Raw genomic sequence first — 15,606 nt, 5'->3', positions numbered from 1 at the left:
GGCTACGTCTTGCAGAGAGAAACTTTGACATTTAATTAACATAGCTAACATCACTGTTCGTGGAATATTTTAGTTTTCTCTCAAATCCCTAAGTTCTTTGTTATTATCCTGATGACTTTCAAACACTTTTTTTAAAGCTATACCTCGTGCTGCTCAGTTTGATATCCCATTCGTCCATTTCCCGCCATTCGCTTAGCTGTGAAAATTCGATCAAATATCCATTGTGTAATTTCTTGGGTGGCTTTGTTTTTGCTGCGCTGAATTGTTTTGTATTTTGTTGTATTTTATTGATCCAGGCAATCATAGTATTGTACAGTTGTACATTGATATTGGACAGGTCAAGAGAACATATTTGCAAGTAATTTTTAATAAATTGATTTTACATTATTTTGTAATGAGGAAATTATCTATCTTCAACAAAACAGTAAATACAAATGTTGTATAGTAAAATACAAACAACCAATACAAATGTAAAAGTAAAATAATCCAGTATATTTCATAGACGTGCACAATATATAATTCTCAGCCTAATTGAACATTTATTGTAAAATTGTTTACAATTTTAACCCCTTTCAAAAAAATGATCAGTTGCACATTTAAAACATTCGACAAAGAATACGAAAAGAAACCCGGAATATTTTGTTATCAGAACGAATATTTGCGACGGTAATAAAAACTGCTGGGTGTGAATGCCTAGATGACGAGAACCTCCGCGGATGATAAGTGATGTCTACGAACCGTGACGCAGGTAAGTGACACCGGACATACTAATCAAAGTGTGTTACGTAAAGAAAGTGAACGGCGAGGAGTCGATCGAGGAATTCGAAGCACAGGAATGGGTTTATCTATCGAGAGACTTTGCAGCACAAAGTTCTTTCGACTATACCTGTATTTTGACTCCGGAGGAGAACCGTTGCCAGAAAAAAGCGATTGATAAACAAAAACATAAAGACACGGTTGGTTATTTCTCGAAAGAAATGAAAGCAAAAGTTAAGAAACCCATTGTTTTAAGTGTGATTTTGTAAATTAGTTGTCGGTTTTCGACGAGTAACGCGTAAGTATTGGCGTGGACTCGCATATTTATGTGACATATATGCTTCGTGAATATGGTAAAATAAGTTTTCATGACAAACGTGTATTTTGGATTATCCGTGTTTTTCGATAATCCAGCTCGGTTATCACGAACGGTATTTTAAAACGTGGAACACTTTATAGGTATTTTTTAATTTTTCCGACACCATGAACAGCGTACAGAAACGTAAGTCGGGTACAAAAAAAGAAAACTAACTATGGAACGCAGAAAGGAAGAATTGGCGAATATTTTTCCAAGCATGAAAATGCAAATTTGAAGGACAACATTTAAATGTGAAGGCCATGATGTGTTCTTTTAAGTAATGTAATTTTTAAAACATTTTTATAATTTGAATTTTGTAGAGAAAAATAAATATTCGAAAACCGAAAATTGAAAGGATGGGTTGCAGGAGGGGAGGGGGCATAGTAAGGTTTCTGACCAAGGGCAATGCCACCTCTACATCTAGTCCTCACTACACTGAGACATGCTCAGTGCTGTTACTATGGTGAGAATCGATGATCTTTTCATCCTCTGCAGACACAATTCCTATCTCATTCTCCCTGGCTCACTTGCAGGACTGCTTGTGCTACTTTACCCATGGGAAATATGAATGATTGAGGTTGGGTGATGGAGAGAAGCAGTTCACAATAGGCAACATTGGATCTTGGTAGTGAGGCGTTCTGAAGGGTTGACCTTCCTCTGTTCAGAAATACAAGAAATTTTTTCGTACCATGTCGAATTCACATTCAAACCTATTCTGTTGTGTAGTTCTCTTTAGTGCAAAAGTGAACTCTTTTGATGAAATGAGTCCCAGTATAAATGATTTGATGAAATGTGAGTAGTTAAAATGATTAGACAGTTCAGAAGACATGATATTACTGAAGCTGCTTAACTCTAGGATTTTTTCAGATTGACATCTGACTTGCAAGTGTAGTGTATACAGCAATTTCCTGACATATTGTAATTTCATGCTGAAGTGATACACGTTGATGGAATGGAAACAGCTTTGCTGTGAAGCATTGGTCTGGTATTAGTGATCTTTCCTGGGATGTTCATCACATAACTGGTTTTAAATGATTTAATTTTCATTCCCTATGAAACTAATGTTTATGACAATAATCAGTATGAGGTATAACTGTCAATAGACACAAATCAAATACTCTGTTGTGTTAATTGTATCGTGGAAGCAAACAACCTCGAAATGTCATTTAAAGAAATTTGTTGCTGTGCCTAAAAAAAATGTTAGTTTATAAAGACTATTGGCTGGAGTCCTGTATGAAAATATGTCTTACTGCTGCATCCAGGCACACTTTTTGTACAACTCATCAGTGATCTCTGCAGGCCTGCCAAGGATCTGTGCATTCCTCAAGGGGTTTGTAATGTGAACTGCAGTTTTGATTTTGTAGTTTGCTCACAAAAGGTGTGACAATAGGATTTACCATTCTTGCATATACTAATAAGTATTTATCCTTCCTTCAAGAATTATAAAATTGTTGCTGTTGTCACATCCAATAGGGCCTAACTACCCATACCATGATTCTGGGATTTAGTGTAACTTGTCTCGAGAATTGCAGCGTCCTGTAACCTTTCACCATTTATACCATACAAGTCTGTCATATGGTGTTAGCAGTAAACAGCACATGGCAACTTGAGATTTCATCCCAGCTTCAAGTAATCTGTTTTGTACAGTTTGTGGTGACACACTGCTTGTAACCTCTGCTAGATTGCAGCTGTTGTCACCTATCTATTTGTCAAAGCAAGTCGACAAACCCTGTGGTCTTCCCATGGTGTAGCCCTGGAACAATGTGTGCCAGCACTTCTTGTCTCATTGTTGTGCTGAATCCATCTCATAAACACTAATTCTGCAGTCATTGCCATACAGCTTACTGTCTGTGTGATCTGTCGGTTTTATACTCCCGAGTCACTTGTGCCAATGATTCGACCTTCCTCAAAGTTTGAAAGGTTTTGGTAAGTTTCACATTCACATCCTCTGGATATGCTGTATTGCGTTCTCCACCTGAAAAATTCCAGTAACATTATACACACATTAGCCGCCATGTCATTACACCTCATCTATTGTAATTGCTTTTTCCTACATTGAAAATAATTTCACATTAGGATGAAAATTTGATCGACATACCCCACAGGTATGGAAATACTGGAGAATCAGTCTGATAGTAATCAGTTGGTGTTCACAGCATCACACACATCATTTTTCCCACTATAAGTTACTTCTTAGGGGTGTCCAGGAATCAAAAGCTGTGCAGTGTGTTTCAGTATGAAGTATGTTGCTGCATTTCTTAGTGATTACTTCCGGTTGCAGGGTCCTGATGTTAGAGGAGCAAGTCCGTGAGGCAGAGCTGAGGGCAGAGGAGCGGCTGCAGGAGGAGCAGCGGCGGCACCGCGAGCTGATGGTGCGCGTCGAGCGCGAGAAGCAGCTCCAGGTCGAGAACTGCACGATTAGGTGAGTCACGGCAACTGTAGGCAACTGTGAGCCAGTGTTCATCCAGCCCAAATTCTGGGTATGTCAAGTAGCTGTAGTTCAATAGCTATTGCTTTGTAATTGATTTTCTTAACTCCAGTAATTGTACCAGCTGAGACGGTAAGTGGAAGGCATATCTAAGTCTGAAATTTGTATTGTATATTCTGAGAACCTTGATCTGACAAAGAGATGAGAGATTTGTGTAGTTTAATGATGAGGCAACAGGAACACTAGTTCATATACCAGGTTGATTAGTGGTGGATAGGCTTGGGAAAGTGGGATGAAGTGGCTAGAGTTCCAGCTTATTGCATGAGAGCTTTGTTCAGTTTGGATGCATTATCAGTATGGGTTTCAGGCAGGAATATTTTGGAACTATCTGGTGGACTTCTGTCAGGGGGAATTGAAGCCGGTGTACCTTCTAAGTAGTCACACATTGCTATGTAGTAGTGTCCACCTCTGTGTGTTCAAATTTTTGTTGTCATTTAAAGCAAATGCACAGTTGAGTCTTTGAAATTGTCTAAGGCTGGTTCCCTCCTCCATTTCCTCTTGACACATGCCTTCTTTAATTACTTGTGTCTTGACAAAATGTTACATTGTACAATGCTACTTCTCCACTTAAACATATTGTAGTTACAGAAGCATTTTGCTATGAATAGTCCTTAATTAAAAAAAAAATACACGTCTGATCAGTGGTTGGATATTCAGTGGCATCCATCGTGCAACTGCTACTTTGAAAATAATGGTAGTGGTCTCTCCTTTAATGTTCTCAGTTGTGTCTTGCGTAGTTGTTGCTCACTTAGTCACTCACCGGTGAGGAAAAAAACCCATCTTTCTTTGTCCTTGTTAAGTTATACATTTGCTCACGCATTGTGTAGGCTGCAGACACTGGAGTTGGAGGCAGCCAGTCTACGTGAGGAGGTGACGCGACTGCGAGCCCAGACGGACCGCCTCCGAAACGAGAAGCAGGACATGGAGGAGCAGCTGGCTGAGGCGCAGTGTGCCATGTCTGCTCTGAGGGAGGATGCAGAGCGCTTGCAGGAAGCTGAGCGCCGGCTGCGTGAGGAAGCAACACGCGAGAGCCACGCCAACGCACAGGTGTGTGTGTGTGTGTGTGTGTGTGTGTGTGTGTGTGTGTGTGTGTGTGTGTGTGTAGCCAGTGAGTGCCCCACTGGAATTCACATTGCTATTGTCATTGTTCTCATCACATTTTTTATGGCCGAGGGTTCATAGACATCATTAGATCACCAATAAGTCCTAGCTTTTTTTGCAATAAGTGTGTATTTAGTCGCTGTTTCCATTGAACAGCTTTTCAGTTCTTTGACCTGAATTTGCAGTCAGTGAGTAAAGATTGAGGAAAAGACACCCACACGCAACTTTCCTTAATCCTGTTGGGATTCTGGAATGGGGTGCCGGAACTTGCTTTAACCATAAAGTGAAAATCTTTTTGGTCATACATTGTGAACCACTAGCATTGGTTAAGTACTTGACACTGAGTACAAGTTTAGGAGGATTAGCCCAAGCCACAGATGACATTTCAGCAGCTCAATATGAGCAAAATTGTAACACACCTAGAATCAGGGTGGGGGGGGGGGGCGTTGTCTGTCTAATATTTACCTATAAAGTTTGACTTGCTCTCTTATTTGGACAACAAAAAATGGTTTTGGTTGGTGTAATACAGTAATAAAATCTTTCAGTCAGGTGGAACTTAAATCTCATTCTGGGAAAATGTTAGAAAAATGTTTTGGGGTTCTATCTAAAAATTATATTTTATTTTCTGACATAAAGCAATGTTTTCCATAAGTCAAATAAGAAAAATACTGCATGACAATATGCATCTGTTGCAGCACTATGTGTACACGTGACTTTGGCAGTAACTACACAGAATCTTGTTTCAGACTAGGTATGAAGACATGTTCTTTATCAGGAATATATGTTTGGGGTCCACAAAATGACCACATAGCCCAATTTTTCAAATAATTTTACTGTAGTAATTTCAGCTGTGTACCTGGCATTTCATGTTTCATTTCCTGAGTTGTGTAAGTGGTGACAGGCTTTTTAATAAAGAAAAGGGAGGACATTTTTCATGTGCAATTTTGGACATTATGTGCTTTCTTTGGAAACTTCCATGTTTGAAAGCAGCAGATCTAAAAAGTTTGCTTGAATTTTCAGGTTGTTGAGGAACTAAGCCGCGAATTGGAAGTGCTCAGACAAGAACAGCTTGAGAGGTCAGAGATGGGAGATACATCCAGGAGTCTGAGCCATTCTCAGCAAGAAGAAGAACTCGCACAGCAATTGTGTGAACTGCAAGCTGAACTCTCTGTACTGCGACAACAAAATAAAAGTGAGCTGGGTTTCATAGGTTCTTTATTTGAGTATGTTATACAAGTCTAGGTAGTAACAAACCAAAAAATTAATGCAGCTATATTATATTATTAACCCAGTAACTTAGAATCCCAAGTTATCTCATTTTTATTATTTTGACGGAAACTTAAAATTTTGAGTAAATTCGGGCAAGTTAAGGGCATACTTAAAAAAAAAACACCCTCCCTTATATCCATTTCAGTACTGATAGTCTAGTTTTTGGGTGATAGACAGCATCTGACCCATTATTTGCGGCCTGATTGTCGCATTTTGGTTGAGGTGGTTGCCACTAGGTATCTTCTTTACTGTGTGCAGCTTTGGATACTTCACAACAAAACACTTGCTTTCAGTTTCAACCCTGTATTGTTGCTTTCAAAAAAGGGTTGTTATAATGATGTTGAGTTTTACACTGAATTTAGTGATTTAGAAAGTGAAGAAAAATGTGGCGTTACTTCATTAGGGACTGAAAGTTGTGACAGTTCATCAGTTGAGCGAAAAGTCCTTGCCAGTGGTAAGAGGAAAAATACATCCACTGTGCTCCATCCAGCTCCTCGAAGATTTATGTTCATAAGAAACCATTCTGAAATACATGGTTTGACTTCATAGCTACACAGAAACTAAAAAATGATTTCTAGTTTCAGGATATCTTAGGCGAAGTCCACTGCATGAGTGTACTTAGGATTTTATTATTGGTGATCTTCAGAACTTCACAACTCATTATTTTGAGATTTAAAAGCTGTCTTTATATGTCTACATGTAATGTTATTCACAATTGGATGTATTTCATTAATAAAAATATTATTTTGAACATAATTTTGAAAAATTTTTTAAGTGAACAGGTTAAACTGACAATACAAAGCAGTTAAACTGTTTTGTAAATACTGCAGTTTTAATAGCAGTTTATAGAACTGGACTACTATGATGCAAGTCTGTTTAAGATTTAGACATTTAGAAATAGTTTCTAACAATGAAAAGTCCAAGATGGAATAACAGTAATATTTTGAAAAGGACAGATTGCTACTCACCACATAGAGAAGGAAACGAATCGATGACAGGCACAATGAAGAGCCTGCTTAAGCAGTCTTCTCATTTGCCTGTCTGAGACTCACCACTGCTTCTACATGATTAACATGCAGTTCCTCTTAGTTACTGGTGAAGTCAGATCATAATGAACTTTCCAAGCCAGTACGTTGCTTTAATGTCCCTAGTTACAATGATTGACTTGTTTTTACATTTAAATTCTCAGGTCTGCAGGAAAGCAATGAAGAACTGCAGGCTCAGATGCTGACACGAAGCCTCGAAGAGGGTAGAACCCTTCTCACAAATGGTGCTGGTGCGGGAAACAGTCTCGCAGCAGAACTGGAAGCCATGTCGCAGGATGAGGTATGAAGATCTGTCCTTCCAATCTGCACCCTTGTTTTGGGTTTTCACAAATGCAGTTGACATATCTTGTTCTCAGTGCACAGGATTCATGGGTACTTACTGAAAAAGGAGTGGGTATAGAGCTTAGGGTTTCAGAATATGATGGTTTCTTCATATCAGATGTGTGTTTTTGCATGTTTTGTTGCCGGGAGTTTCACAATATTGTGTTACAGCAGAAACAGTTACGACTGTATTTTCAATCACAGAGAGACAACAGGGATAGAGTGATAGTGTCAAGGTGGGGAAAGGAATGTGTTGATTACAAACACAGGAATCGAAGGCTAATTTAAATACTATATAGACAGAAAAAATACCTACTGTCACTGAATTATGTATTAAGTCGACAGTGAAATCATAAGTTTTAAGCTTCTAGTATTCAGAGCAAGGTATATCACAAGGAACCGGTCAGTGTTACTGTGTTAATGACTCTGTGGATGATAAACTAAAATATTCTGACTGAGATGAATAGTGTGCTGCTGACCATGGTTCCCCTCCTCTTGAGTTTGAAGCATAGCACTGATTTCTGTATATGAAAAATACAGTTAGTTGTGGGTTGAGTTCAGTGTTAAACCATGGGTCCCTCTGTAAATAGCTGGGTGAGCTGATTTTTAGATTAGTGGAAGGTAAATATGAACGATCTCCAACAGGGCCGAGCCTAATGGAGCACTAATGGTGATTGCTTTACATACTGATGTTCTAAATAAAATAAGAAATTAAAAGAGAAGTAAGGCACCTACCTCTCTATATTTACATCTACACTTCGAAAACCTCTGTGAAATGTATAGCATTGTACCATATGTAAGAATGTATTCTCACTCCATTCGCCTATAGAATGCAGAAGCATGCTGTGCTCTCCCTACCAAGAAACATGGATTATCTAACAGATTTTGTTTGATACCACATATAATTGTACTTTTGTTAATAACATTGGTTCAGTTCAGTGTCACATGCTTTTTGGAAGTTCAGGAATTCTGCATTTACTCAAATGCTTTGATCCATGGCTTGCAGGGTGTCATGTCACAAAAGTGCAAGTTGGGTTTCACATGGCAGAGGTTTTCGTAACCCACATGGGGGTGGTCTATTTATTTGAAGTACGATATTATGTTTGAACTCAAAATATATTTTGTGGAAAGAAAAGTGTTCTTAAGGGCTCACTCATGACAGGATCATCAACATCTATATCTAGAGGTTTCCACTACTGTCAAGGTCTGCTATTAATCTTAACAGTACATGTAATTCATACAATTACATTTTAACGAGACCTGAATTAAGGATTTTCACCTGGAAGAGGGTGAACTCATAGAAATTTTGCATTGTTGTGCTGTCTCCAAATTCTCTATAATAAACACATGATTTTTCTTAACTCATAAACAAGATGGTTATAATAATTAAACTTCCGCTACTTGAGAATGATCCCACGAAAAATGCACAATCTAGGAAACTTTATGGATACATTCGTAAGGACATGTGGTGGAGAAATAACTCATAAACCATTGAAACACACACATTTTAATTTCCATATGAGAGGGTAACATTTGTCAGTTGCATACAGTGTTTATGCTCCAGGTTATGAATATTGCTCTGTGTTACAATCTGCATCACGACAGCCTCGAACCGCACTAGAGCTATCATTTTACAGGATGTGTAAAGACTTTTCCAATTGTGGACAAATGAAACTTTCAGCTGATGTGACACAGCTTATGCAGTGCTTGAAGATCGCACAGTCTGTCCAGCATTCTCAGCCAATGCAATGTTATCTTCAACAATTTGTGGTGCAGTGGGCCATCAGTCTCTGCTAGGAGCAATTCTCAGTTTCCCAGTTAATTCAGATTTCTGAATCATGTTCTTCGCTCTCAAAGCAGAAAGAGCACCTCCCGTATTCCTTCATTGTGTTGATACTCTCAAAGAGCAGCAGCACTATTTCTGCTGTTTTATTAAAACACCTTTACAAATAAGGCCCTGGTCACCTTGCCCAGGCCCATATTGACTGACTGCAGCAGTTATGCACACTGATGCTTGTGTTTCAACTCTGTCACCATACCAGTACCAGTCCTTAACGGCAAGTCATGATATGAACACTGCTAATGGTGGAAATCCTGCAGTGCTCAGTCTGTACATCATTCACATAAAGTTGGGTGCCCTTATGAGGAACAGTTTTCTGCCAACACTGGCTCAAGTAGCAAAATATTATTTGTAACTACACTGTATTTTGTTAGAGATTAAAAAGAAACAGGTGTAGTTCAGTAGTGGCAGGTGGGAAGCTGCATCCCCATGGCAGCCTCCCTAATTCTGGATTCGCCTCTGATTTTAATAAGAGAATTTGGCTCATAATATTAGCTAAGTATATCATGATCTTGTTCCACCTAATCGGAAGTTTCTGGAGTCTAGAAGAGTTAATTCTGCAGTTCCTTCCCTTCCCTTCACAGCTGTGTTGTTGGTGAAACGGTAGAATATAAATCCTATGAGAGATAATTATTGTTGCTTCACTATACTAACTTGCACTGCTTCCATAACTTGCTTAGTAAGAGTGCGGTTTTGTAGTGAGTGTCAGTCGTGGGGTTTGGGAGACATGAAAGCCCTCATTAACATTAATCAGCAGATACAGCTGTCAAGTGTGTAAAAACAGGTATCCAAACTACACTCCTGGAAATTGAAATAAGAAAACCGTGAATTCATTGTCCCAGAAAGGGGAAACTTTATTGACACATTCCTGGGGTCAGATACATCACATGATCACACTGACAGAACCACAGGCACATAGACACAGGCAACAGAGCAAGCACAATGTCGGCACTAGTACAGTGTATATCCACCTTTCGCAGCAATGCAGGCTGCTATTCTCCCATGGAGACGATCGTAGAGATGCTGGATGTAGTCCTGTGGAACGGCTTGCCATGCCATTTCCACCTGGCGCCTCAGTTGGACCAGCGTTCGTGCTGGACGTGCAGACCGCGTGAGACGACGCTTCATCCAGTCCCAAACATGCTCAATGGGGGACAGATCCGGAGATCTTGCTGGCCAGGGTAGTTGACTTACACCTTCTAGAGCACGTTGGGTGGCACGGGATACATGCGGACATGCATTGTCCTGTTGGAACAGCAAGTTCCCTTGCCGGTCTAGGAATGGTAGAACGATGGGTTCGATGACGGTTTGGATGTACCGTGCACTATTCAGTGTCCCCTCGACGATCACCAGAGGTGTACGGCCAGTGTAGGAGATCGCTCCCCACACCATGATGCCGGGTGTTGGCCCTGAGTGCCTCGGTCGTATGCAGTCCTGATTGTGGCGCTCACCTGCACGGCGCCAAACACGCATACGACCATCATTGGCACCAAGGCAGAAGCGACTCTCATTGCTTTAGACGACACGTCTCCATTCGTTCCTCCATTCACGCCTGTCGCGACACCACTGGAGGCGGGCTGCACGATGTTGGGGCATGAGCGGAAGACTGCCTAACGATGTGCGGGACCGTAGCCCAGCTTCATGGAGACGGTTGCGAATGGTCCTCGCCGATACCCCAGGAGCAACAGTGTCCCTAATTTGCTGGGAAGTGGCGGTGCGGTCCCCTACGGCACTGCGTAGGATCCTACGGTCTTGGCGTGCATCCGTGCGTCGCTGCGGTCCGGTCCCAGGTCGACGGGCACGTGCACCTTCTGCCGACCACTGGCAACAACATCGATGTACTGTGGAGACCTCACGCCCCACGTGTTGAGCAATTCGGCGGTACGTCCACCCGGCCTCCCGCATGCCCACTATACGCCCTCGCTCAAAGTCCGTCAACTGCACATACGGTTCACATCCACGCTGTCGCGGCATGCTACCAGTGTTAAAGACTGCGATGGAGCTCCGTATGCCACGGCAAACTGGCTGACACTGACGGCGGCGTTACACAAATGCTACGCAGCTAGCGCCATTCGACGGCCAACACCGCGGTTCGTGGTGTGTCCGCTGTGCCATGCGTGTGATCATTGTTTGTACAGCCCTCTCGCAGTGTCCGGAGCAAGTATGGTGGGTCTGACACACCGGTGTCAATGTGTTCTGTTTTCCATTTCCAGGAGTGTATTTTGTAATGAAAAACACTGATAAATCAATTTAGAGAAGGAAGAGTTTCACATGTTTTTCCAGAAGTTGTTATGGACAAAAAATAGTAATTTGATTGGTAGCACAATTTCATTAAATATGCTGCTGACTATGGTGGCGGTATAAAAAAGTAGGCCAGGGGCGTCACATTCATTAGACATTTTGAATGAAACATGCTTGGTTTCTCAACACAATTGTATTTTCTGGGTGATACACAAGACATTTCTTGATACAGTGGTTCTACTATGCTCTTGCTGAAACCACTATTTATAGGATGAAACTTATTTTATTCTTTGTTATGGCTACCTGATTCTTGTTGCCTTTGTAGTTAAATGAAATGGGTGTGCCTATCGGTCACATTTTTCATACCAAAGAATCACATAGAGAGGTAAATTATTTGTCTTCTTTTGTCCTCTGGATGAAAGAATTTTTGGTCTAATAACACCCCGAAAGACAGTCCAGGTGTCATCTATCTATCTATGCTCAGACTTATATTGTGATTAATCTGTTAGGGTTACAGATAATGTCTTCATGTATTATAAACACTTACTTGTGTTAAGAGCTTGCTGACAGTGGGAAGAAGTGTCCTTTCCCATAACAATATTATAATTATTTTTCTTCCATTTTCAATTTAGGGAGCTATAGGACTGAATATCTCGCCCTTTAAGCCCCTTGTTTTCTGACACCAGCTTTTAGAACTGCTCCTACAATTAATAGTACTGTATTTGTGAATAAGTAGTTATCTTGCCAACTTTTTAACAAGTAATTCTAAATCAGGGTTACCACAAGAAATATCACAATTTTTTGTTTCTATAAGTATAAATAAAAGAATTATAGCTTGTAGTTTGTTTGCACATGAGGTGATTGGGTTTTGCTTTCTACTGCATTCTGCTTTCAATGTTGTTTTTATTTCCACAGCTAAATGCTGACGCTTCGGACAACCTCTCTTTAGAACAGGTATGGCCCACTCTGATGGAAAAAAAATTGGTATGGTGTGGTTCTTCAAATGTATTTTATTATTTAAGCATACTTCGTACGTTGTGATTTGGCTGTCAAACTTCTTAAAGTGCATGCTGCTTATTGCACTCACTTTGGTTTTGACAATGTTTTTAATAGTTCTCAAATATTATTCACATCAGGTGGTAGACTGCATGGAGATGTTCAATAATTGATTGGTAAATGATGTATGTGACGTGATTGTGGTGGCATACTAACAAAAGGTGTCTCATTGAATTATTTCCTCATATGTTAAAGACACAAAATTTGTGCTGTATCTGAAAATATATGTATTTTTAAAAGAAATAAAGTAACACACAGTAAGTAAAATTCAAAAATTAAAGCATGACACACCTATAACTCTAGTCTCAATTGTTCAGTCAGCGTTGTTCTTTAGAAGGTAGAGCTGTTAAGCTTTCTTGGTGAAGAAATCAGAATGCACTCTTGTAGATTGTTCATATTTTATTACCTACCCTCCGTGAACTTAAAAGAAACAAAAATGATTTAATTTGAGCAATACATTAACAGTGGTGTGGCGGACAATGGAAAAGGCATGACATAGTGATGGAATAGTGTTTAAGCAAAAAAAAAAAAAAAAAAAATGATTTATTATGTGATTGTAAACTTATGACACAACAGAATTCTCAATAAAAGTAGCTTGGTGGCATGTAGTAGGGTGACCACAAGACAACAAATAACAGGCAATATAAATGTTTTCAGCTATTAATACTAGATGAGATATTTCTCTGTGTTTATATGGGAAGAGAATTTTGCAAATTTGCTGTGATTTAAAACATTTTAGCCATTCTGTGAGTATTTGTGCATCCACATAAAGAAATTTTCAGATTTCATGCCATTTTTTGTGAGGTAGATAGGTAACACATGTAATGCATGGGGTTAATTGTTCACGGTAGTTTATAAAATACTTTAGGTATGGTGCTAGACATTGTGTTTAGTGATTCTCTGAGTGGCAACTCAATGGATATTTTATATATCCTCCATTTCCTTTCTCCTAACTGTGGCTGTTCATAATAAACTTCTTGAAAAATAAATTTATCTGTTTATTTAAATTTTAGTGATTTTTGACATTTGGTGTTCATGGAGTTCCCCCAGGCCCCCTGCATTCTGAAAGCTAGCCAAGCTCTGTACCTTTTGTTTGTATACCTATCGATGACCCAGCACTTCTGCCTTTTTAGTGTGTCATCTCTTTTGGTTGTAAATAATTTGTTTAATAAAGTCTTCTTCCACAGAACAGCAGCTTCAATACAGGCCCATTGAAGGACTCCACTGTTAATTATGTCATGCCTGTTTATTATTGAGGAATCTTCTGTTTTGGTTTCTGTATGATGATGGTCACATCAATACCTTGTGAATTTAGTTTATTTTCTAGTTCTGCTTCTTTATATTTGAAACTCTGGCCAGCCCAGGTAGCCAGTTAGAATACACTGGCTACTCCAAATTCTTTGTTCCTGTTACATGTCAAGGTTGTCTTCAGTTTATCCATCCAGCTTCCTTTTTTCTACAGAACCTGAGTAATGTAATAAGTCGCCAATTCCAGGATACTGGCCTGTAACCGGGATAGCTATGTGGTGGGGCTGCCACTTTGTTTCCCAGCACACCTGTTTTTCTTTTGGGGGTTGTCTCCCTTATATGGTTGCTTTCTGTACAGCTATGGTTCCAGATTTTGTAGGGTGTCCTTCCCTTTTTTCATCAAGTTGTCTCCTCTAGGAGGTTGGCTTTCCTATGCCCAGGAGCTGCTCCCCCCCCCCCCCCTCCCCCCCCCCCCCCCCCCCCCCCCCCCCCGCACCTTCTGTTGTGGACTGCTCACAATCTTGCCAAGAGACCTACCTGGCTTGGGTGGCTCTTCCAGGAGCGTAAGCTCACGTCAGCATAGCTCTCTGAGTCATAGCAGAGTGCAGAAACCACCTCGACAATAAGGCAGCAGTCCCTGAGGAGGATAAAATGTTGCCCTGATCAAACATGGTTGTTTACACTTAAAGACTGTGAAATAAATTGATAGCTGTAAGTGGAAACAACAATGTTCAATAATTACACGAAAAAGAAACTTTCTGGCAGATTAAAACTGTGTGCTGGACTCAGGACCTTTGCCTTTTGTAGGCAAGTGCTCTACTAACTGAGCTACCCAAGCACGACTCACGCCCTGTCCTCACTGCTTTAATTCGACCAGTACCTAATCTCCTACCTTTCAAACTTCACAGAAGCTCTTCAGCAAACCTTGCAGAACTAGCAGTCCTGGAAGAAAGGATATTGTGGAGACATGGCTTAGCCACAGCCTGGGGGATGTTTCTAGAATGAAATTTTCATTCTACAGCAGTGTGTGCTTGGCTCAGATGGTAGAGCACTTGCCCGCGAAAGGCAAAGGTCTCGAGTTCGAGTCTCGGTCCGGCACACAGTTTTAAACTGTCAGGAAGTTTCATAACAGCGCACACTCCACTGTAGAGTGAAAATTTCATTCTAGAATTACATGAGAGCTGTGAACCTGTTCCACACAAATTATTTTTTCCTGAGGTGAAAATATCTTCAGCAGTGTTGCAGTATTTCCTCTTAGTCACATGACCTAGTGAGCATGGAAATCTGAGTAAATTGAGTCATATACTTCATTGTTGTCAAAGGAGACTAAACTTTTTACAGTGCACTTATTTTTATTTTTCACAGTTTATTTAATTATGTTTACCATTATATCATACACCATGTTTGTTATTCAAATACTGATTAATAGCAAAAGGCACCAGACTTTGTACAAAACTCAGCAGCCATGTCAAGCATGAGGGCAAATTTTCACATGTGGACGCATCCTTTGATGTGGCCGGCAGTGAACTGTGCTCTTGCTTAATGATTATCTAGATACACACTTACAGCAATTATTCTTAATGCACAGTCAGAATACCTGAGATATTCCACTACAAGAAGTAAATTTCACCTTTGTTTCTGCTGTAGCAATTCATCAGTATTAACTATGTACTGTAGAACTGATTAATCACTTATCATGCATATCTAACTGTTTTATGAAAGAGTGTTAAACATGAATGGAGTCTCTGAATCTTGTATTAAGCGATTTACTTCGTTCAACTAAATTTTGTTAACTGTTAAGTTTATATTAGCTTTTTGAAGGGATGTGTGTGTATATAAAGTGGTTTCAGATTTTTCTTTGACATGAAAGTGCATTAAGGAA

At 40.0% G+C, this 15,606-nt stretch overlaps 1 protein-coding gene across 13 annotated transcripts in view; it reads left to right on the top strand.

The window, feature by feature from the left end:
• The window catches only part of LOC126356198 (rab11 family-interacting protein 4), an 895,205-nt gene that overhangs the window by 876,293 nt on the left and 3,306 nt on the right, over positions 1 to 15,606 (top strand). For 9 of the 13 annotated variants that reach the window (XM_050006986.1, XM_050006991.1, XM_050006994.1 and 6 more), the window contains 5 exons: positions 3,396 to 3,536; positions 4,430 to 4,649; positions 5,724 to 5,895; positions 7,162 to 7,298; positions 12,336 to 12,374. In XM_050006986.1, coding sequence (XP_049862943.1) covers positions 3,396 to 3,536; positions 4,430 to 4,649; positions 5,724 to 5,895; positions 7,162 to 7,298; positions 12,336 to 12,374 — 709 coding nt within the window. The remainder of the gene's footprint in view (positions 1 to 3,395; positions 3,537 to 4,429; positions 4,650 to 5,723; positions 5,896 to 7,161; positions 7,299 to 12,335; positions 12,375 to 15,606) is intronic. The other 4 variants (XM_050006989.1, XM_050006995.1, XM_050006993.1 and 1 more) reach the window with 1 other exon arrangement.

This window comes from Schistocerca gregaria, chromosome 3, assembly GCF_023897955.1.
Source record: "Schistocerca gregaria isolate iqSchGreg1 chromosome 3, iqSchGreg1.2, whole genome shotgun sequence".
Classification (NCBI taxonomy): Eukaryota; Metazoa; Arthropoda; class Insecta; order Orthoptera; family Acrididae; genus Schistocerca; species Schistocerca gregaria.
Note: the sequence above shows the minus strand (reverse complement) of the source record. Positions and strands in the feature narration are given on the sequence as shown.